Source organism: Chrysochloris asiatica, unplaced genomic scaffold (genome assembly GCF_000296735.1).
Source record: "Chrysochloris asiatica unplaced genomic scaffold, ChrAsi1.0 scaffold00132, whole genome shotgun sequence".
NCBI lineage: Eukaryota > Metazoa > Chordata > Mammalia > Afrosoricida > Chrysochloridae > Chrysochloris > Chrysochloris asiatica.
Window position 1 is genome coordinate 4,275,493 of NW_006408650.1, and position 21,161 is coordinate 4,296,653.

Genomic DNA, 21,161 nt, shown 5'->3' on the forward strand with positions numbered 1-21,161 from the left:
CTGAGAACCCTGTGGGCACAGTTCTACTCTGACACACACGGGGCACCATGAGTGGAATCTACTTATGAAAAATCATCCACTGAGAACCCTGTGGGCACAGTTCTCATCTGACACACACACAGGGTGGGGTTGGGGGTGGGCATGAGTTGGGCCTGACCCAAGGACACGTGGTGATCTTGGTGACTAAGAGGCTGGAGGTCTCCAGGACTGTCCGTTCAGGGAACACATGGGGTGGGCTATAGAAGACCCTCATCAGACTCTGACTCAGCAGCCCCCTCTCCTCTGGACCCCGCCCCAGGCTGGCAGTGTGTGAGAAGGCCCTGGCGGAATACTTAGAGACGAAGAGGCTGGCTTTCCCAAGGTTCTATTTTGTCTCCTCCGCTGACCTCCTGGACATTCTCTCCAACGGAAATGACCCCGTGGAGGTAGGCAGCCGGGACATTCCACAGAAGAAGACGACATAGCCCACCTCCAGATTCCAGCAGGCCTCACCCCTGATTACCCAGGGGTGAGAGGGACAGTTCACCAACACCCCTATGTTCTCTCCACTGGGCCCTCCCACCAGAAACTGCCCAGAGTCCAGGCCATGGCAGGAAGGACGACCCCAGCTGCCACGTCCCTGTGCCTCGTGATCCTAATCTGTGAAATGGGTAGAGGCATGCCCACTCCCTGGGGGGGTTCTCCTTTCTTCCTGCTGTGGTTCGTAGTCTAGTGCTTATCCTATAGAGCTACTGCTCTTACAGTGCCAAACACACACACACGTATATTTTCACTTTAAAAAAAATTGTGGTTCAAATCTCCTTGTCAAGGTTGCCTCTGTGGAAGCCCTCTGAGGCCGTCCTACCCTGCCCTTTAGCAGCTGGACTTGCCCCAACAGCACACAGCAACGTATATAAAACCAACTGCCGTGGAGGCATTTCTGACTCGGAGCATCCCCGTAGGGCAGACTAGAACTGCTCTATACGTTTCTGAGGCTGTAAATCTTCAGGGAAGCAGACTGCTAAATAGTTTTCCCTTGGAGTGACTGGAGGGTTGAACTGCCGACTTTGCAGTTAGCAGTCCAACCCTTAACCCATTGCACCACACAGCTCATCTGCACACAACACATGAGAGATTTTAAAAAGTTCATGGAAAATGGAATTGAAAGATAATGAGATTTCCCCACAGACTTCTTGAAGCCTCTTCACATGTGCTGTTCTGTGACATTGATTCCCTCACCGTGTTGTTTAGCCGTCACCATGAACCATTCCCTGAACAGAAGTTATGGGAAATGCAGAAAGGAGGCTGGCAGGATCTGAGTGTCCGACTTGGGGAAACTGGGGCAGACCTTACTTTGTTGCTGTTGTTAGGAGCCAATGAGTCAGTACTGACTCATAATAAAGACCCTCTGCACAACAGAATGAAACACTGCTTAGTCCTGCCCCATGCCCACAATCATTGTTCAAGGTCACATGTTGGCTTTCAAGGACTTGTTTTATGTTTCTTCAGCTTCAGCCTGAACTTGCACATGAGCAATTGATGGTCTGTTCCACAGTCTGTCCCTGGCCTTGTTTTGGCTGATGATAGGGAGCTTTTCCACCGTCTCTTCCCATAGATGTAGTCACTTTGGTTTCTGTGTATTCTATCTGGTGAGGTCCATGTGTATAGTCATCATCTATGTTGTTTTAAAAGGGTGTTTGCAACGAAGAAGTCACTGGTCATGCAAAATTTTATCATGCGATCTCTCCAGCACGGTTTCTATCACCGAGGCCATATTTTTCTACCACTGATCCTTCCTCTTTGTTTCCAACCTTTGCATTCCAATTACCAATAGTTATCAATACATCTTGATTGCATGTTTGGTCAATTTCAGACTGAAGAAATTGGTAGAATTCTTCAGTTTCATCATCACAGGCTTTAGTGATTGGTGCATAGATTTTAATAATAGTGGTATGAGTCTTCCTTGTAGGCGTATGAATATTTACACACAGAACCGTGTGATGGTGGTGGTGGTGGTTATGTGCCATGGAGTCAGTTCTGACTCTTAGTCACTCTGAAGAGGGTTTTTGAAGCTCTAAATCTTTATGGGAGCCGAAAACCTGATCTTTCTCCTGTGGAACCACTGCCCATTTGAAACTACTCACCATGAGATTAGTAGCCGGACTCGTAACAACTATGCTATCAGAACTCCTTACAGAACCTTAGGTTGTTGTTGTCAGGTGCCATCAAGTTGGTACCGACTCATAGCGACCTTATGCATAGCAGAACGAAACACTGCCCAGTCCTGGGCCAACCTCACTACTGTTGCCACGCTTGAGTCCATCGATGCTGCCACCTGGCCAATCCATCTCGTTGGGGGTCTTCCTCTTTTTCCCTGACCCTCCACCTTACCAAACATGAGATCCTTCTCCAATGACCTGTCCCTCCTGACAATGTGTCCAAAGTATGAGAGACGAAGTTTGGTCATGTTGGCCTCTAAGGAGCACTCTGGCTGCACTTCAGAATCTAGAACATGCGTCTGTCTGGCCTCCGTGTCTGGCCTGAGAGGTGACTCCATCATTGCCTTTTGTTAGCTAAGCTGGGTTTAGTTAACACTGACCAGAGACAGGGAGCATATTGCCGTTGTTAGGTCCTGTTAGAGATTTACTCACAGTGGCCCCATGTGACAGGGTAGAACTGCCCTGTAGGACTTTCTTGGCTGTTGTCTTTATAGGCAGAAGAAAGGTGAGTGAGTGTGTTTCATTAAGGGTGACAGCCTTGGACACCCTGTGAAGCAGTTCTACCTGGTCCTGCCGTGCCGTTATGAGTCAGGATCCAGTAGACACAATGGTCTGAAACTTTATGGGAGTAGATCGTCAGAGCCTACGGGTGGGTTTGAACAGACAATCTTTTGGTGAGCATCTGAGCGCTTAACCATTGCACTACCTGGGCCCCTTGATGGGGTTATGTTGTTGCTGTTGTTAAGTGCCGTGGAGTCGGTTTCGACCCATAGAGACCCTGAACAGGGTTTCTGAGGCTGTAAATCTTTACGGGAGCAGAAAGCCTCATCTTTCTCCCGCGCAACAGCTGGTAGTTTCGAACTGCTGACTATGAGATTGGTAGCCCGATTCGTAACCACTATGCTACCACAGCTCCTTTCTTGATGGGGTGTGTACCCCAAAAGAAAGAGATGCTCACACCTGCTTCAGGCACCCGGACTCTGCTGCTGCCCTCTCTCCGCCCCCACCCCTAGGTCAGCCGCCACTTGTCCAAGCTTTTCGACAGCTTGTGCAGACTGAAGTTCCGGCTGGACGCCGGAGGGAAACCTCTGAAGTTTGGCATGGGCATGTACAGCAAGGAGGACGAGTATGTGGAGTTTGACCAGGAATGTGACCTCTCGGGGCAGGTGAGCTGGGGCCACTCTCCCGCTTCTTCCTCTGCCTCCTTAGAACAAACGCTTGACGGGCGTCCAGGTGTGGTGCGGAAGAACCAGCACTGGACTGCCAGTGCATGGTCGGCGGTTCAAACCCACCAGCTGCTCCTCAGAAACCCTATACAGGGTCGCTGTGAGACAGAACCAACTTGACGGCACTTAACAACAGCAATATAAGGAACAAAATGTTTGTCCTCTCAACCGTCTTCATATGTCTGTTCAGTCTTGTTCATTAGGTTTGTAACTGGCTGCTGGAACATTAATGGCCGCTATCCATTTCCAACAGCAACCAACAGATGTTCAATGTCACCTAAGCAGAGACTCCACCTTCACTCCTCCCTCCAACCTGTCTGGAACCAGCTGCTATCATGACTCGTGTATGCCAGAGTACAATTGTGATCAGCACGGTTTTCAGTGACTAATTTTTGAAAGGAGATTGCCAGGTCTTTCTTCCTATTGTCTCCTGCTCTGGAAGCTTCACTAAAACCTGTCCACCATAGATGGCCTACTGGTAAAATACTAGTGGAATAGCTTCCAGCACCACAGCTATACACAAGCCATATCAGCTCGGCAGACCAGCAGACGTGTCACTGAATTATCTTTATAGCTTGCCAAGTGAACCACTTTGAAGGAGCCACACACCCCAAGTTCTAACAGCTGTCAAAAATGCCCATTCAAGCAGCCTGACTACCCCGGGTCTCTTGTCCCTTGTCCAGTTTTGCCATGTCCATCCCTGAAGGTGGACTGGCTATTGCTGCCAACAGCACACTTCCTAGCTGCCTCCCCCCACTCCCCTATCTCTCTGCCCATCTACCCACCAAGCAACAGAAACACCAGGCGTTTGCCTCAGCAAGATAGAGGTAGGAGGTAAATTAGCTGGAGTGAAATCTCAAGCAAGAGAAGTCCAAACTTTCCAGACTTGGACTTTGGGGCTAGCTTCTGCCATATGTGGACAGGGCTAATGGGGCTGAGGTAAGATTCCCTAACCACAGTTTGTTTTAACTAGTTTGTCGTGCTTGACTGCTTACAAACATGCCTATGAAACAAGGCGTTTGAAGTCAAGAAGGAAACCCTCCCCACTTCCACCTCCAGTATCGTATTTTAAAACCCAGACGAGGCCTGTTGATAAGTTGGTCCAACAAGAGATTCTGGGACAAGAAGATGACCGTGGTATCAGGTTGACCCTAAAGATGCAAAAGAAGGGACTCAAACGGAGATCTGCACACGAGCGTTGAGTGCGGCATCATTCACACTCCCACAAGGAGGAAACAACCCAAGTGTCCATCAGCAGAGTGGCTGGTGGGCTTGAACCACTGACCTTGTGGTACACAGTCTAGTGCGTATCCTACAGCACCGCAGGGAGAATGGAGAAGTTATTCCTTAAGGGATACAGGAGTCCTATTTGGGGGGATGGAAGATTTTGGAATGGACAGATGGGGTGGTTGTGCACCATAGTGCATGTATTGGAGACCACTGAGTTGTACACTTAGAAATGGTTACCATGGCAAATTCCATGTTACCGTGGCAAATTCCATGTTCCCATGGCAAATTCCATGTTGTGGATATTTTGCCACAAGAAGGTGGCATCCTGGTGCCATGGCTGCCCCTCCGTCCAACTTCTCCCCTGAGGTCCAATCAGGAGCCCTCAGGGCCCAGAGGGTTACGAGCAACAACTCAGAAGAGCACATTCAGTCTTTTCTTTGAGATTTTTATCTGGGTGCCCTCCCTCCCTCCCTGTCTGAGGCTGGGGTATCTAGAGAAACAAAACCAGTGATGCTCATCTGTGTACATATGCTGTCGAGTCAGTTCTGTGTAAGAAACCTGTGTAAGGTTTCCAAGGAGCAGCTTGTGAGTTTGAACTACCAATCTTGAGGTTAGAAGTCCAGGACTTATCCTACGGTGCCACACTAGGACTCCAAGTGGTTACAAATTGGGCTGCGAACCGCAAGGTCTTACAGTTCAAAACTACCCGCTGTTCCGTGGGAGAAAGATGAGGCTTTCTGCTCCCGTCAAGATTTACAGCCTCGAAAACCCTGTCTGTACAGGGTCGCTGTGAGTCGAAACCGACTCCACACCACACTACCACCACCACCACCACCACCACCACCACCATGAAGAAGTTTAGCTAAGTTGGATATGCTGGGATCCGGGGCCTCATATATGCAAAGCATGTGCTCTACCAGTGGCTATATGTATATACAGAGAGAGGTTTATCTCTAAAAACCGGGCAAGTCCCAAGTCTGTGGATCAGATGGCAGGCTGGAGGCTTCTGGGGATTCACGGAGCTCCAGGTCAGACAGCGGGCTTCTCGCTGCAGAGAAAGATGAACCCAAGCTCAGCAGGTAAGAGGGCAGGCTGCTGATGGCAACCAGGATTGGCAAACAATCCGGCAGGCTGCTGGCTCAAGTCCAATGAACTGGAGGTCAGATGATAAATCAGATGCAGGATCCACGCTGAGCAAAGAGCAAGCAAGCTTTGCCAGAGCGTGCACATGTATTGGAAGCAGGCCACACCCCCAGGAAACTTCCTTTCAGTTGATTGGCTGCTCATAGAAGACCTCGTTATGGAAGTGGCTGCATCCTGATAGAACTCATCATGGGCAATCACTGTGTCCTAACTGCTAAACTTCTGAGACTCCTGCCCAGTCAAGTTGACATGAAACCTTAGTTATCACACTCCTCTTGCTTGGAAATGACAACTTGTACACAAACACACAATGGAACAAGGTTCTCTAGGTTTGTTGCTGGGCTTGTCAACTATGTTTTGTAAATGAATCCATTTCACCACACTGTGAAAAGTTCAAGCCTCGTTGAATAGTGCAAAGGACGCTTGGAAGAAAGGCAAAGGACATCATGTGAAAGCATCAGTCACCGGAAACTGCATGGAGCTCAGCTCTACTCTGACACACAGGGGGTACCATAGCAGCTGGAACCGACTTGACTGTGATTGGGCTGGTTATGAAAACCTCCATATTCCTCCCCCGGGATGATGGTGACAGAGAGTGTTTTTATTTGTTCTTTACAACAAGTGAATCATGGGAGCCAGGCATGCTCAGGCCTGGTTAGCACCTGTGTCTGCCCTGCTCGCTTAGGTGGAAGTCTGGCTGAACCGTGTGCTGGACCGGATGTGCACCACACTGCGCCACGAAATCCCAGAGGCTGTGGTGACCTATGAGGAGAAGCCGCGGGAGCAATGGATCTTCGATTATCCGGCTCAGGTCTGAGGCGAGCGTGTCTGGATGGGGCGTGGGGTGTGGTGCCCTCGGCATTTCAGGGCCCCCTTTCTTAACCAAGGTCTAATGCAGAGCGGTTTGATGTATTGCTGCGATGTTTCCCCACCTGAGATGTCATTGTGTTGGGGGGGTGGTCTGGCTTTCGGTTTTCAGATTGCACTAACCTGTACACAAATATGGTGGACCACCGAGGTGGGCATGGCTTTTTCAAGACTGGAGGAAGGATATGAAAATGCTATCAAAGATTACAACAAAAAACAGGTATGTGGTTCCATGTGTCCGTCTGACTCACAGGAACTCCATGTCTAACGGAACAGAATGTTGTCGGATCGGCCATCCTCAAAGTCATCGTGATGCTTAAAGCCATTGTTGAAGCCACTGTGCCAGCCCATCTCACTGGGGTTTTCCTCTTTTTAGCTGTCCTTCCCCGGGGACTGGCCTCCTGATGACATGTTCAAAATACATGCAATGAAGTCTCCCCGCCATGCTCGCGTCTAAGGAGCATGTGTGTTTGCTTGTTCTGCTGGCGGTCCTTGCTGCAATCAGTACTCTTCGCCAGCACCATCATTCATTCACACCCATCAATTGTTTCTTCTTCACTGTCCAGCTTTCCCATGTTTATAAGGCTATTGAACATATGGCTTGGGTCAGGCACACCTTTGTCCTCAAAGTGACATCTTTGGGGTTTTTTTTTTATCACTTTAAAGAGGCCTTTTGCAGTGGATTTGCCCAGTGCAAAGTTAGACAATATTCTTTTGTGATTCACAGGGCTCTCACTGACTAATTTTTGGATGTTGATAACCAGGTCCTTCTTCCTAGTCTCTCTTAGTCTGGAAGCTCAGCTGAAACCTGTCCATCAAGGGTGATCCTGATGGTATTTGAAATACCGATGGCTTAGCTTTCAACATCAAGCCACCACCATACAACACATTGACAGAGGAGTTATAGCAGGGCAGCTCTACCAAAAAGTACAATTTTCAGAAATATATAGCTTCCATTTCTGTACCATGCATCCAGAAATAAGCAAATGCTGCCTCGAATCTTTTTATTTTTATTTTTTCAAAGATCCCCAGTTCTGAATTTAGAAACTAGAGATAATTTTTTAAATGAAAGAATGCAAAACCACTCATCATCCACCAGCTTGTCAATATTTTGTTAAGTAGTGTCCTATGTGTGTAATTTACTTGGTAGTAGAAATATACAAACTATCTGTACAGCTTTGAAGCCAGCTGTTTTGTAATGAATATTCATGACTTTTCTTCTCCTGCGTTGCTCTCTGGAAAGCCACCTGAAGCTACCCCACAGCCAATCCCCTCACAAGGACTCCTAGAATATTCTTCTCTTTGAAATTGTTGTTGGAAATGTATTTCACAAAGCATACCCCAATTCACAAGTTTCAACCTGGACAATTTGGTGGCACTGTTTGTACCAGTTAAGTTGTACAAACATTTTCACCCTTTGTTTCTGAATTGTTCCTGCCCTCCCCAAGCTTCCCATCTGACCTTTGAAGTACCTGGAGTCGATTTGATCCTATAGAGACGGATCTTCAAAAAAACACAATGCTCATGGCAGACATGGCTTACTAGTTAAGCTGAACTATTGTTTGGCTTAAAGATGACTTCAGGGCATATTTTTGGTTTAAGGTTTATCTTAGGGCAATAGTTTTCTGGACCTATTCAGCCTTCATAGATCCAGAAAGTCTGGATTCTATGAAACTAAATTTTTTTTTTTTTTTCTGTAATCACCTCCCCTTTTGATCAAGAGTCTTATACAGAATCTTTCATCAAAACGGAGATCTCTTCTCTGTTTCCTCTAGTTGACCTCCCGGGTGGGGGTGGCTCCACATCTCAGCTCTGACCCAGCCCTGGTGCTACCCAGCGAGTGTTTTCCTAAAAGTGCCCTCCCTCCTGCAGATCAGCCAGCTCAATGTGCTCATTACCTTGCTCATTGGAAACCTTAACGCCGGCGACAGGATGAAGATCATGACTATCTGCACCGTCGATGTGCATGCGCGAGACGTGGTGGCCAAGATGATCACCGCCAAGGCACGGGCAGCTGTGTCCCAGGGGCAGGGAGGGTGGTGACTAGACCCGGGACTGGGCATCTGAGGACCTGATCCCCTATCACATCCTCTCCTAGAGAGTCAGCAGAAAGGACTCTTCTCCCAGTTCTACGCTGGCGGCACCTGTGCCCACCTGTGGACTAGGCGCACCCTTCCCCCCCCACCCCCCCTCAGAGAGCACTGGGAGTGGTCAGATTGGAGACGCCAGATTCAGCTAGTAGCAGTGTTGAAAGTTGAATGTAGGGCCTGGATGGGAGCAGCAAATGGCCAGAAGAGCAAGCTGGGCCTCTCCAGCCGCCTCTGGCTCCTGCATCCCACTTGGCCAATGACAAGCAGGGCCCCCTCGTTCCCACAGGTGGAAAGTTCCCAGGCTTTCACCTGGCAGTCGCAGCTCCGGCACCGCTGGGACGAAGAGAAGAGACACTGCTTCGCCAACATCTGCGATGCCCAAATCCAGTATTCCTACGAATACTTGGGCAACACTCCGAGGCTGGTCATCACCCCACTCACGGACAGGTAGGGAATGCCTCTGACCTCAGCCAGGCTAGAGTGACCGATGGGTCACTCCACCTGTGCCGTCTGCTCCACTTCGGGAGCAGGTACGACGACACCACTGTGTTGGGAAGTCACAGGAGCCCTGGTGGTGCAGCGGTTAAGCGCTTGGCTGCTAAACGAAAGGTCGGCAGTTTGACCCTACCAGCTACTCCTCAGGAGAGACCTGGCCATCTGCTCCAACACCAATGACCCAGAAACAAATCAACCTGCTGCCGTCGAGTTGACCCCCACTCACAGCGACCCTGCAGCGCAGAGTGGAACTGTCGATAAGCTATAAACCTTCATGGGAGCAGACAGCCTTGTCTTTCTCCTGAGGAGTGACTGGTGGATTTGAACCACCGACCATTCAGCCTCGGCAGGACCAGCACTCCTTGCTGTAAAGGTGGCAGCCTAGGAAACCCAATGGGGCAGTCGGATTCAACTCGACAGTACCCAACCACAGCGCTCAGAAACCATAGTGTGGGGTCACCGTGCAGGAAGTAAACAGGGGTCTCTCACAGGTGCTACATAACCTTGACGCAGTCCCTACATCTGATCATGGGCGGAGCCCCAGCTGGCCCCGCGGGTACTGGCAAGACCGAGACCACCAAGGACCTGGGCCGGGCCCTGGGCACCATGGTGTATGTCTTCAACTGCTCTGAGCAGATGGATTACAAGGTGTGTACCCAGAATGCAGACTTGTATGCTGGCAGGAGACCCGGTCCCCAGGATACTCTAGCATCGAATGCCAACACTCCCACTCCCATGAGCCCTGAACGTTTGGGTTCTGTGGTCAGTATCCTGGGGGGGTCATCGTGTCCCCAGACACTGATGGTATCCACTCTGCCCGCTGCTGGATGCTCCAGCAGGACAGCAGAAAGGGTGCTCTCGGGGTCTGGTGGGCACTGAGATCAGGAACCTGGGCTTGCTGTTGGACCCCCACATCTGCATCTGAGTCCCCCATTCCAGAAGACCCGTCCTGAGGCTGAGGCCAGTGGCCCCAGCTGACAGTCAAGGTCAGATGGTCCAGGACAGTCCCCTCACACCACCCCCCACCCAGACTTGAGAGGCAGGAACATTCAACCTATGGAAGTCCCATACACACATGTTGATGGTAAGCAGGGGGGATCTGGTGGGGGAACACCAGCTCCCCCACCTTAAAGGGCTCCCCCACCTCTATGTGCACAGGAAGAAAAGTCCTGAGGTGACCTAGAGGTGCTTGTCCGAGCTTTCTCCCTTCTACAGGGCCCTTTGCGGAGTCCGCATGCCAAGTCATGGCGGCTTGGGGTCAGGTGCCCCAGCGCTCCGCAATATCAGCTCTGCCAAGCAGGGAGCCAGGCCACCTGCTGGCTTCCCAAGGACAGTAGTTTCCGAACCTAACTCCTCTCCAATCCTCCTCTTCCCGGACCCCACCACAGTCCTGCGGCAACATCTACAAGGGCTTGGCTCAGACGGGCGCCTGGGGCTGCTTCGATGAATTCAATCGCATCTCTGTGGAGGTCTTGTCTGTGATTGCTGTCCAGGTGGGTGGGGCCCTGCCCCAGGTCCTGGAGGAAGACTTACCTGCAGGCTAGTGGCTGGCTGGCTTGCCTCCCTCTCATAGCCCTTAGAAAACCAAACCGGTCAGCACACACCACACACTAGGAGTGGTGGGAGGAGGGGGATAGGAAGATGAGAGGCCCTGCCCACTTGCCAGGTGCCCACAGCTGGTCAGACTGCATGTCTCAGATGGATGGGGTGGGGGGTGGGGTAGGGCACACAGGACTCTGTGACTGGGTATCAGTTGGGTTGGGCAGTGAAGGGATGTATAGAACTTGGCCTGTTAGACCAGGTGCTGGAAGGGAAGAGCATAGGGAAAGAGGAGGGGAGGGAGGGGAAAGCTCTAATGGGTTGAGGACCAGGGATTGCTGGTCACTCCACATGACTGTTACCTGGGGTGGCGACCAGAGCAGGAGGGTGTGTCCCCTCCCATTGGGCCTGGGGGACCTCACCCCAAGGTTACCTGCCAGGGTAAAGCCAATGGTCAAGAATACTGATGTAGAACCTGTTTTACCAGAATGCTCCGAGTGGCAGCCCCATCCCCTGGCTCCCAGCCTGGTCACAGCTTCCAGTCCCAGCCACGGTCCTCAGGTCCCCCAGCCCCCAGCCCTGTGTGAGCCATAGTTAGCATATGTAGACCAGTAACTGGGAGAAAAGTCCAGGATCAAAGGGCCTCAACTCTTAGAGTTCTTTGATGATTGTTGTTGTTGTTGTTGTTAAGTGCCGTCGAGTCGGTTCCGACCCATAGCGACCCTGTACAGGGTTTCCGAGGGTGTAAATCTTTACGGGAGTAGAAAGCCTCATCTTTCTCCCGCGGAGCGGCTGGTAGTTTCGAACCGCTGACCTTAAGGTTCGCAGCCCGATTCGTGGATAAAGAACCAAAATTCGGGGTTTGGATAATGTTTTTAACCATGAGCATGAGTATGCCCTCTAGTGGTGGTGTGGAGGTTTACAGCATCACTCCGTAGGCCTCTGGGAGGGCGTCCAGTTAGAACCATTGGAAAGGTCAAAGACAGGCTCATGCCCAATCCCTTCTCCCCTCAAGTTCTGTATCTCACTGAGTAACCAGATTTCCTAAGACTTTATGATACAGTAGCCACCCCCTGCTGTCAGTGGAGACTTGCATGTTGCTAGGATGCTGAACAGGTTTCCAGAAAGACAGAGTAGGAAGAAAGACCTGGTGATCTGCTTTCAAAAATCAGCCAGCAAAAACCCTATGGAGCACAAAAATCCCGTTTTGCATGGGGTTGCCATGAGCTGAGGACCCACTTGATGATAGCCAGCAGCAGCAACCTGCTATATGGAGCTATTACCCTGTCCTCGGTAGGAAGGCAGGCAGGAAGAAGACTAGGAGGAGGAATTCCCAGTGAGAAGAAACAATCTGGCAGAACTGTGAGAGAGAGGAAGATGCTGAGTGGAGAAAAACATCAAGTCACACAGCGGAACAAGTCCACTCGTGTAACTTTCCTGAAATGTTAAAATTACCGATGGAAATGGAGAACAGTTGACTGACGGTTTGCTGGGCCTAACGAGGGGTCTGGGGTGGGAGGGAAGAGGATGTGGGCTATAAAAGAGGAGCAACAGGAATCCTTGTGGTGACGGAATGTTCCAGACTCTGACTGCCATTGAGGGAAACAGTGTAAAGGGTTCACAGGGCCTCTCTGCTGCTCCTGACAACTGCCTGTGAATCTACAACTCTCTCAAATGAGAATTTCAACTTCTCATGGAATCCAGAGTTTCTGGATCGATGGAGGCTGAATGTGGCCCTGAAACAATTGCCTTGAGATCACCTTCCACCAAAATACATCCCCCTGAAGCCTTCATAACGCCAGATCATCCTTCCACCACCATTGAGACAATGCCAACTCATAATCGTCTTTACCAGAGCAGAAAGCCTCAACTACCTCCCGTGAAGTGGTTGGTGGGTTTGAACTGCCGACCTTGTGGTTGGCAGTCCGGTGCTTATCCTACAGCACCACCAGAACTCTAAAACCCAACAAAAGTTGAACTTAAGTAGTAAAGAATGTCTGCCTTGAGCACTGTGCTCTTTTAAGACCTAGCTCTATGAGATAAAAGGGACAATACCAACGTGAACACTTAGGTAGGTGCTCCAGGGCTGTGAGTTCAGGATCATGGAGGAGAAATAACCCGGAAAAGAAGTGTGAAAATGGTTGCAGAACTTGAATATACATGGAGAAAGTGTTGAATTGCTGTATGAGGGGGCTTCAAAAAGTTCATGAGCACTGGCAAGAGGGAAGGTCGTTTTTGTTGTTAAAAGTGCCATCAAGTTGGTTGCAACTCATAATAACCCTGTATAGAAGTAGCTGGTGGATTTGAACCACCTACCTTGCAGTTAGCAGTCCACACCAGGAGGGTTGTTGTTGTTGTTAAGTGCCGTCGAGTCGGTTCCGACCCATAGCGACCCTGTACAGGGTTTCCGAGGGTGTAAATCCTTACGGGAGTAGAAAGCCTCATCTTTCTCCCGCGGAGCGGCTGGTAGTTTCGAACTGCTGACCTTAAGGTTCGCAGCCCGATTCGTAACCACTACGCTACCAGAGCTCCTTACACCAGGAGGGTACACATGTGTTTTGTTTCAAGTTTGTGGAAAATGGAATTAAATGATGATGGGATTTTCCCATGAACTTTTTGAAGCCCCCTTATATGTTCTGCTGTGTGCATGCTCCACAACAAAATGAAATAAGTTATTTAAAAATCAAGAAATAGGAACAAATTAGTAGCCACACACATTAGTAGCCAAACAAAGCTGGTGGTCTCATGTCCGCGGGTTCATGTGCCGATTGTTCAGGTAAAATGTGTCCAGGATGCAATACGGGCCAAGAAGAAGACCTTTAACTTCCTGGGGGAGATCATCAGCCTGACCCCCACCGTGGGCATCTTCATCACCATGAATCCCGGCTACGCAGGCCGCACGGAGCTACCTGAGAACCTGAAGGCCTTGTTCAGGTGGGGCTCCAGGTGGGAGAGAAGACTGGAGGGGGTCCCCACTTGAGACGGGTCTGCCCTCCAGGACAAGACCAGAGACGGGGTACTCTGGGTGACAGTTAGGGAAGGGAAGAGTTGGAGTATAGGGAGAAGGTGTTGGAGACACAGTGAGAGGCTCGAAGGGGACAAGTAAAGTACACTGGGGGCGGGGGGTGGGGTGCAGTGGAGGACCAAGTGGGGAATGAATGAAGTGGAGGGAACAAGTGAAGTGGAGAGGAGGCGGGACATGAGAGAGTGAGGGAGAGGAGAAGAGGGACAGACACTGGGTTGGGAACCCAGAATTTTGGCCTATGTGTGGAGGTGGGGAGGCCTGAGAGTAGGGAGACTCCCCCGACTGACAAGGCTGGTCTCCCCCAGGCCCTGTGCCATGGTGGTCCCCGACTTTGAGCTCATCTGTGAGATCATGCTGGTGGCTGAGGGCTTTCTGGAAGCCCGTCTGCTGGCCAGGAAATTCATCACCCTCTACACCCTGTGCAAAGAGTTGCTCTCCAAGCAGGTATATACTCATGGGTGCCCTGAGTTCACCTGAGGGGACCACGCAGGGCAGGTGTGTGCTCGCGGTATCCTAAGTTCACACAGGTGTGGCTCACTGTGCCCTGGTCCCAGCAGGTTGGGGTGAGGGAGGTAGCCACGCACATGCCCCCAAACCAAACCGGTGATGATCTTGTCAGAGTCATCTCAGTGCCTGGGGCCAGATACTCCAGGCCCCACACCCTCCCTCCCTGCTGAACCGGACCCATCCAGGGGACAGGCAGGACGAAGCATTGGTGTTGGTCAGAGTCCACACTCACATCCCACTCACTGTCTCCACCGCATGCAGGACCACTACGACTGGGGTCTTCGGGCCATCAAGTCAGTGCTGGTGGTGGCTGGGTCCCTGAAGAGGGGGGACCCCAGCCGGGCGGAGGACCAGGTGCTCATGAGAGCACTGCGGGACTTCAACATCCCCAAGATCGTGACGGACGACCTGCCCGTGTTCATGGGGCTTATCGGGGACCTCTTCCCCGCCCTGGATGTCCCCCGGAAGCGGGACCTGAACTTTGAAAAGGTGGGCATCCCAGACGCCCCCAGGACCTCCCCCTTCCCTGGTGTGCCTGGGTGGTGGCAGTTACAATGTTGGGATGAGGGTCACATTGCTGCCTCCCCAGCCCTGACCGCCATACTCTTAACATGGGGGGGATGTCACAGGGGAAGTGGGGTGGGGCCGGCTTGGGGCAGACCTTCCCCAGCCTTAAGGCCTCCATGGCGCTGCCCATGCCGGCTCTCAGAACTTATGGACGTCCAGATCAGGTTGCCCCTGGTTAGCTGGGATCTGGGAGGCTTGGCACTGGGCACCCAGTGCTGGTCAGCTCAGCACCTGGCACCGGGCTGCAGCACTGGCCAGCTGTGGTCACTGGTCAGCGCTCCCTGTGCCTCAGATCATCAAGCAGAGTGTCCTAGAACTGAAGCTGCAGGCTGAGGACAGCTTCGTGCTGAAGGTTGTACAGCTGGAGGAGCTGCTGCAAGTGCGCCACTCGGTGTTTGTCATCGGAAACGCGGGCAGCGGCAAGTCTCAGGTGTGGGGACCCCGCCCACCACCACCTCCCTGCTCCCGGTGACCCCAACCTGCCTGCCCGAGGCATCCCATGGCCAGAAAGGAAGCTGTGTCAGAGTTGACCTGAACTCCACAGGGTTGTCAATGGCTGACTTTTCAAAAGCAGATCTCCAGGCCTTTCTTCTGAAGCACCTCAGGGAGGACTCGAACCTCCAACCTTAACTGTTTTTAGCACTAATGGAGATGAGCTGTTGCCATTGGGGTTCAAACCCTTCCTCCCACCTGTCAACAATTGCAAATGAGACACCCCCCCCCAAATCACTCTGCTTGCATGTCCCCTCCTGGCTCAGTCACAGACACTCTTCCATTCGCTGGTCCCCAAAGGTGACTCCAATGCCCTGGCAGGCCCTCCCCGAGGCATCCATGTCAGCTTGGCATTGGCCAATGCCATCCCACCTTTGCCCAGGTCCTCAAGTCCCTCAACAAAACCTACCAGAACTTGAAGAGGAAGCCAGTGGCGGTGGACCTGGATCCCAAGGCCGTCACCTGTGATGAGCTCTTCGGCATTATCAACCCAGCAACCAGGGAGTGGAAAGACGGTAACCCCACGGGGTGGCCAGGTGTAGGGGACACATCCCATTCGCGTTCGCAGTGGGCACGAGAGGTTCACGGAACGTGTGTGCGTGGAGACTTTACCCAGCACTGGCCGGGTTCCCTGAAGAGGGCCAAGAGGGGACCATGCAGGGCACCAAGAGCTGGTGGGGAACGAGAGGTGCCCCATGGGAGCACACACAAAGGAGACTCACTGTAGCAGGCAGGGGAGGAGTGGGAGGGGCCCCAGAGCAGGGGAGGGGTGGGAGCAAGCCTAGATGTTCGGGGTGCAGGGTCTGGGGGTGGGGGTGCCAAGCTGAAGACATGGACTTCACTCTGTATTGGTGGCTGCTGGATCAGCCTTCACCAGGAAAGTGTCCAGGTCAGATTGGCATTTGGTGAAAAAGAAATTCATGGGGAAAGGGGAGTAAGGAGAGAGGAGGGGCCGAGAGACCAGCAGGTGGGGGGGGCATAGTGGGGGTGCCCCTGCAGCCTGGAGGGGGAGAGGCTCTGCTCAAAGCTGTCACGCCAGAGCCTCCCCGGGCCTCCCATCTGCAGTGGCACCCCATAGCTCACCCACCTTTGGCTTTCATCACCTCTCACACAGGCAGATCTTGTCATTCACGGAGTCCATCCACATTTGTCAACTTGTCTACCCCAAACTAATGTTGTTGTGTGCCATTGAGTCGGTTCCAATTCACAGCTACCCTGTATAGGGTTTCTGGGGAGCAGCCAACAAGACGTAACAGAGCATGACCGGCCTTTGGCGCCCTTCAGGGCAGGCAGCCCCCTGACTGACCCCCACTCCCCTGTCCCCACAGGCCTCTTTTCCACCATCATGCGGGACCTGGCCAACATCACACACGAAGGCCCCAAGTGGATTGTCTTGGATGGGGACATAGACCCCATGTGGATTGAGTCTCTCAACACCGTCATGGACGACAACAAGGTGAGCCACCTGGGGTTGGGATGCAATGGTGGCTCATCCAAAGACCCCTGAAGTCCCAATCACACAGAATGGCAAAATGTCAGGCTGGGATACAGGTGAGGTGGACCTCCGTACAAAGCATGTCCATTACGAGTGAACGGCAATATGGGTGCCGAACAGACCTCTTGTTAAATGTTTGTTAGCAGCAACGTGGGCTAAGGATGTCTGTTGTTGGTAGCCTACATAACAAGTCGATTCCAACTCACGGTGACTCCCAGTGACAGAGTAGAGCTGCCTCATGGGGTGCCCTAGCCAGGTCTTTTCCCCCCAAACCCACTGCTGGATTTGCAGCTGAACACAGAACCACTGTGGTACCAGAGCTCCTTGGGTTAAAGGTAAAGCTGAGGAGAGCATTCTTGTCCATTTACACGTGGTGTGATGAAGAAAAGATAGCACACATTGGGGGCAGGAGCTGCATCCAGAATCATCTAGAAGTTTAACAAACTGACCCTCAGTCAGGTGGAGAAGGGAAGTGGCAAATTTCCTGCGAAAGGCAAATTGGAATCAGTCGGAGAGCTGCATATGACTTGCAAGTCTAGAGGCCTCTGGTCTTGTCCATTGGCATCAGGGATGGGAGAGAGAGGCGGGCTGAGAAGTCCTGGGTGACAGGAAGTTTTTCATCAAGATCCTCCAGTTCCTCGTTGCCTTCTGGTTCCTCGAGAGTGGATCCGTGTAGACCCAGCTTGTGTGTGGTGCTGTAGGATAATAAGCATTGGATTGCCATGAAACCCTACACAGGGTCACTATGAGTCAGAACATCAGCTCCTCCTCTGCTGCTGAAAACCCAGGTCCTCACCCTGGCCAGCAACGAGCGGATCCCCCTGAACCGCACCATGAGGCTGGTGTTCGAGATCAGTCATCTGAGGACCGCCACCCCGGCCACTGTCTCCAGAGCCGGGATACTGTACATCAACCCCACAGACCTGGGGTGGAATCCGTGAGTTGACCCTTCTGCTCTATTATTCCCAAGCTTGGGGGGAGGATCGAGACAGGGCTGGGGGCACATATGCACTTGACAATCACTTACGGAGCACTCAGAAGCCCTAGTGTTGCTGTGGCTTAAGCGTTGGGCTGCTAACTGAGAAGTTGGTGGTTCAAACCCACCAGTCACTCCACAAGAGAAAGATGAGTTTGTCTGCTCCCATTGGAAATCCTGTGGGGCCGCTGTGAGTGGACAGTAGTGAAGTTGGTATTTGGTTGGGAGCTCAGCACACTGTCCACCAAGATGTCTTCCTTCGGTGAGCATTTAAGATGTTAACAGGGGTCATCCTCCCCTCCCCTTCCCATCCACTCCTCTCTTTCCCTCCCTCCCCTCCCTGCCCCATGGTGGCAAGAAGGGTTCTTACTTACTCTACCCTGACCGTACCCCATAACTAGCAGGCTCCAGAGAAATTTTGCACAACCCTCATGCCCCACCAACTACATCAGACCCCCTGAAGTTCCATGACCTGGCCTCACTGGGGGATAGGGATCTCTTTTGGATCAACTGTCTCCCAGGGGTGGTGGGCCTGGGTCACAGCCGCCTGGAGGGGGCAGGAAGCAGGTCGGAGGGTTGGGGCGCATGGTAGTCCCACACCCATCGCCACTGCCGCTGCCACCTGGCACCCCGTCTCTCGCAGCGTGGTGAGCAGCTGGATCGAAAGGCGCAAGGTGCAATCGGAGAAGGCTAACCTAATGATCCTCTTCGACAAGTACCTGCCCACCTGCCTGGACAAGCTGCGGGTGGGCTTCAAGAAGATCACTCCGGTGCCCGAGATCACGGTGATCCAGATGATTCTGTACCTGCTCGAATGCCTCCTGACGGAGAAGAACGCGCCGCCCGACTCGCCCAAGGAGCTCTATGAACTCTACTTCGTGTTCGCCTGCTTCTGGGCCTTCGGGGGCGCCATGTTCCAGGACCAGGTGGTGGCCGGGGCACAGGGGGACCTGCCATGCAGCGGGGCTCCCAGCGCCTCTCACTCACCCAGCTGGCCTTCTTCTCCCGAACAGCTTGTGGACTACCGCGTCGAGTTCAGCAAATGGTGGATCAACGAATTCAAAACCATCAAGTTCCCCTCCCAGGGGACCATCTTTGACTACTACATCGACCCCGATACCAAGAAGTTCCTACCGTGGACGGAGAGAGTGCCCTCCTTCGAGCTGGACCTCGACGTCCCTCTGCAGGTAACCCCCAGGTGCTTGGACTACAGGTGACCCCCCCCCCCCACACACACACACTTGGGTGGGATGTTGAAATACTCACAGCGCCCCCTGCAGGTAGACTGAAGACAGCATTTGAAAGTTACCTCTCTCGCCCCAGGCCTCCCTGGTCCACACCACGGAGACCATCCGCATCCGCTTCTTCATGGACCTGCTCATGGAAAAGTCGTGGCCTGTCATGCTGGTGGGGAACGCCGGCACGGGCAAGTCAGTGTTGATGGCGGACAAGCTGGATAGTCTGAGCACTGATAGCTACCTAGTACAGGCCGTACCCTTCAACTTCTACACCACCTCCGCCATGCTGCAGGGTGAGGGCGGGGTGGGGCGGGGCTGCGGGTGAGGGCGGGCCGCGAGTGGGCGGGGCTGCGGGTGAGGGCGGGCCGCGAGTGGGCGGGGCTGCGGGTGAGGGCGGGCCGCGAGTGGGCGGGGCTGCGGGTGAGGGCGGGCCGCGAGTGGGCGGGGCTGCGGGTGAGGGCGGAGCTGCAGATGAGGGTGGAGCAAGGGGCGAGGCTTCGGGATGAGGTGGGGCCTGCAAGTGAGGATGTTTGCAGTGAGGGTGAGGCTTCAGGGCCCTAGAGGGATTTCGGGTGAGGGGCGTGAAGAGGGGTGGGGGTGGGGCTTCCGGATGGGACAAGGCTTCAAAGAGAGGGGAGGGGTTACAGATGAGGGTGGGCTCTGAGCCTGAGGGGCAGGGCTGTGGTTGAGGGGTGGGACTGTGGGGTATAAAGTGGGCTGGAGGTGGGGTGAGGTTGTAAAGAGGCCAGGGACTGGAGCCAAGTGCAGAGGTGAGACTGTAGACCAGATGCTGGGGTACAAGGTGACTCTGTGGCTGGACTCTGGGGTGCAGGGTGAGTTCTGATGCGCCCTAACAGAGGTGCAGGTTTCTCATCACTGGCCTAGACCCCTTCAGCCGTAGTTCAGGGACCCTCTTCTCAGTGTCGGTCTCCCGGAAGCTCCAGAACTCACCTCCTCGCCTCTGCCCCAGCTGTTGCTCAGAGTGGGACAATGTCGTGTCCACAGACAGCTGGTTTGTGGTGGACAACTGCTGCCCAAGTGTTGCTCAGGGGTGGGGACTGAGGCTGGGGTGTATCCAGGACTCTCTGGGTCTATGCGATCTATGCGATCCAGCCCCTCTGTCTCTGGCCCTTAGGGTAGCCACTTACCTGTTTGTTCTCAGGGTGGGCAAGGTAAAGCCCCCCTCAGCTGCACTCTCCCTTCCTCAGGGTGACCTCTGCTTCCAGGGGCCCTCACCGAAACGCATTCTGCTTTAGGGGAGTCTTTCTCGGGGATAACAGGGGACAGCAGACTTGGGGGGTGGATCCAGCAGTGGCTCACACTCCCCACCTGCCCTAGGGGTGCTGGAGAAACCACTAGAGAAGAAATCAGGGAGGAACTATGGGCCCCCTGGTACGAAGAAGCTGGTCTACTTCATCGATGACATGAACATGCCTGAGGTGGACAAGTACGGCACGGTGGCCCCCCACACGCTCATCCGGCAGCACATGGATCACAGACACTGGTAAGCAGACCGCCCGGACTGCCGGAGGTGGGTCCTTGCTACCTACACACATGCCTAGACAGCTGCTGTTCTCCTGGCTTGGGGCTGAGCCCCAAACCACCATGGAAGGGACTTCCCAAGGTGGTTGAGGTGGAGGGGAGGGCGTTTCTTTCTTCCTTTGTGCATTTCTATGTTTTCAATTTTTAACACTGATCATGCTGCATAATATAATAAGCACTGGACTTGGGACTGCGAGGTCAGTGGTTTCAGCCCACGAACCACTTCGCAGGAGGAAGATGAGGCTTTCTGCTCCTGCCTCAGAAACTCTATACAGGGTCGCTATGAGTTGATGAGTTGGAAGCGACTTGTCGGTACTTTACAACAACAGTGTTGCATCATAGTTAAGCATGTGTCTACAAGCTGAAAGGCTACACGCTGATGGTTTCAACCCGTCCAGAAGACAGGTCTGGTGATGTGCTTCTGAAAGGTCTCAGTATGAATCTGGGAAAATTGGAAGTTGTCAAAAATGAAATGGAACGCATAAACATCGATATCTTAGGCATTAGTGAGCTGAAATGGACTGGTATTGG

At 52.8% G+C, this 21,161-nt stretch overlaps 1 protein-coding gene across 1 annotated transcript in view; it reads left to right on the forward strand.

The window, feature by feature from the left end:
* DNAH17 (dynein, axonemal, heavy chain 17) overlaps positions 1–21,161 on the forward strand; it is a 115,860-nt gene that overhangs the window by 38,502 nt on the left and 56,197 nt on the right. The window contains exons 29-47 of the mRNA XM_006869533.1: positions 299–425; positions 3,212–3,364; positions 6,483–6,608; positions 6,777–6,884; positions 8,537–8,668; positions 9,041–9,201; positions 9,741–9,897; positions 10,638–10,742; positions 13,565–13,722; positions 14,119–14,257; positions 14,582–14,809; positions 15,180–15,317; positions 15,762–15,894; positions 16,708–16,835; positions 17,663–17,811; positions 18,494–18,776; positions 18,864–19,037; positions 19,174–19,381; positions 20,427–20,592. Coding sequence (XP_006869595.1) covers positions 299–425; positions 3,212–3,364; positions 6,483–6,608; positions 6,777–6,884; positions 8,537–8,668; positions 9,041–9,201; positions 9,741–9,897; positions 10,638–10,742; positions 13,565–13,722; positions 14,119–14,257; positions 14,582–14,809; positions 15,180–15,317; positions 15,762–15,894; positions 16,708–16,835; positions 17,663–17,811; positions 18,494–18,776; positions 18,864–19,037; positions 19,174–19,381; positions 20,427–20,592 — 2,973 coding nt within the window. The remainder of the gene's footprint in view (positions 1–298; positions 426–3,211; positions 3,365–6,482; positions 6,609–6,776; positions 6,885–8,536; positions 8,669–9,040; positions 9,202–9,740; positions 9,898–10,637; positions 10,743–13,564; positions 13,723–14,118; positions 14,258–14,581; positions 14,810–15,179; positions 15,318–15,761; positions 15,895–16,707; positions 16,836–17,662; positions 17,812–18,493; positions 18,777–18,863; positions 19,038–19,173; positions 19,382–20,426; positions 20,593–21,161) is intronic.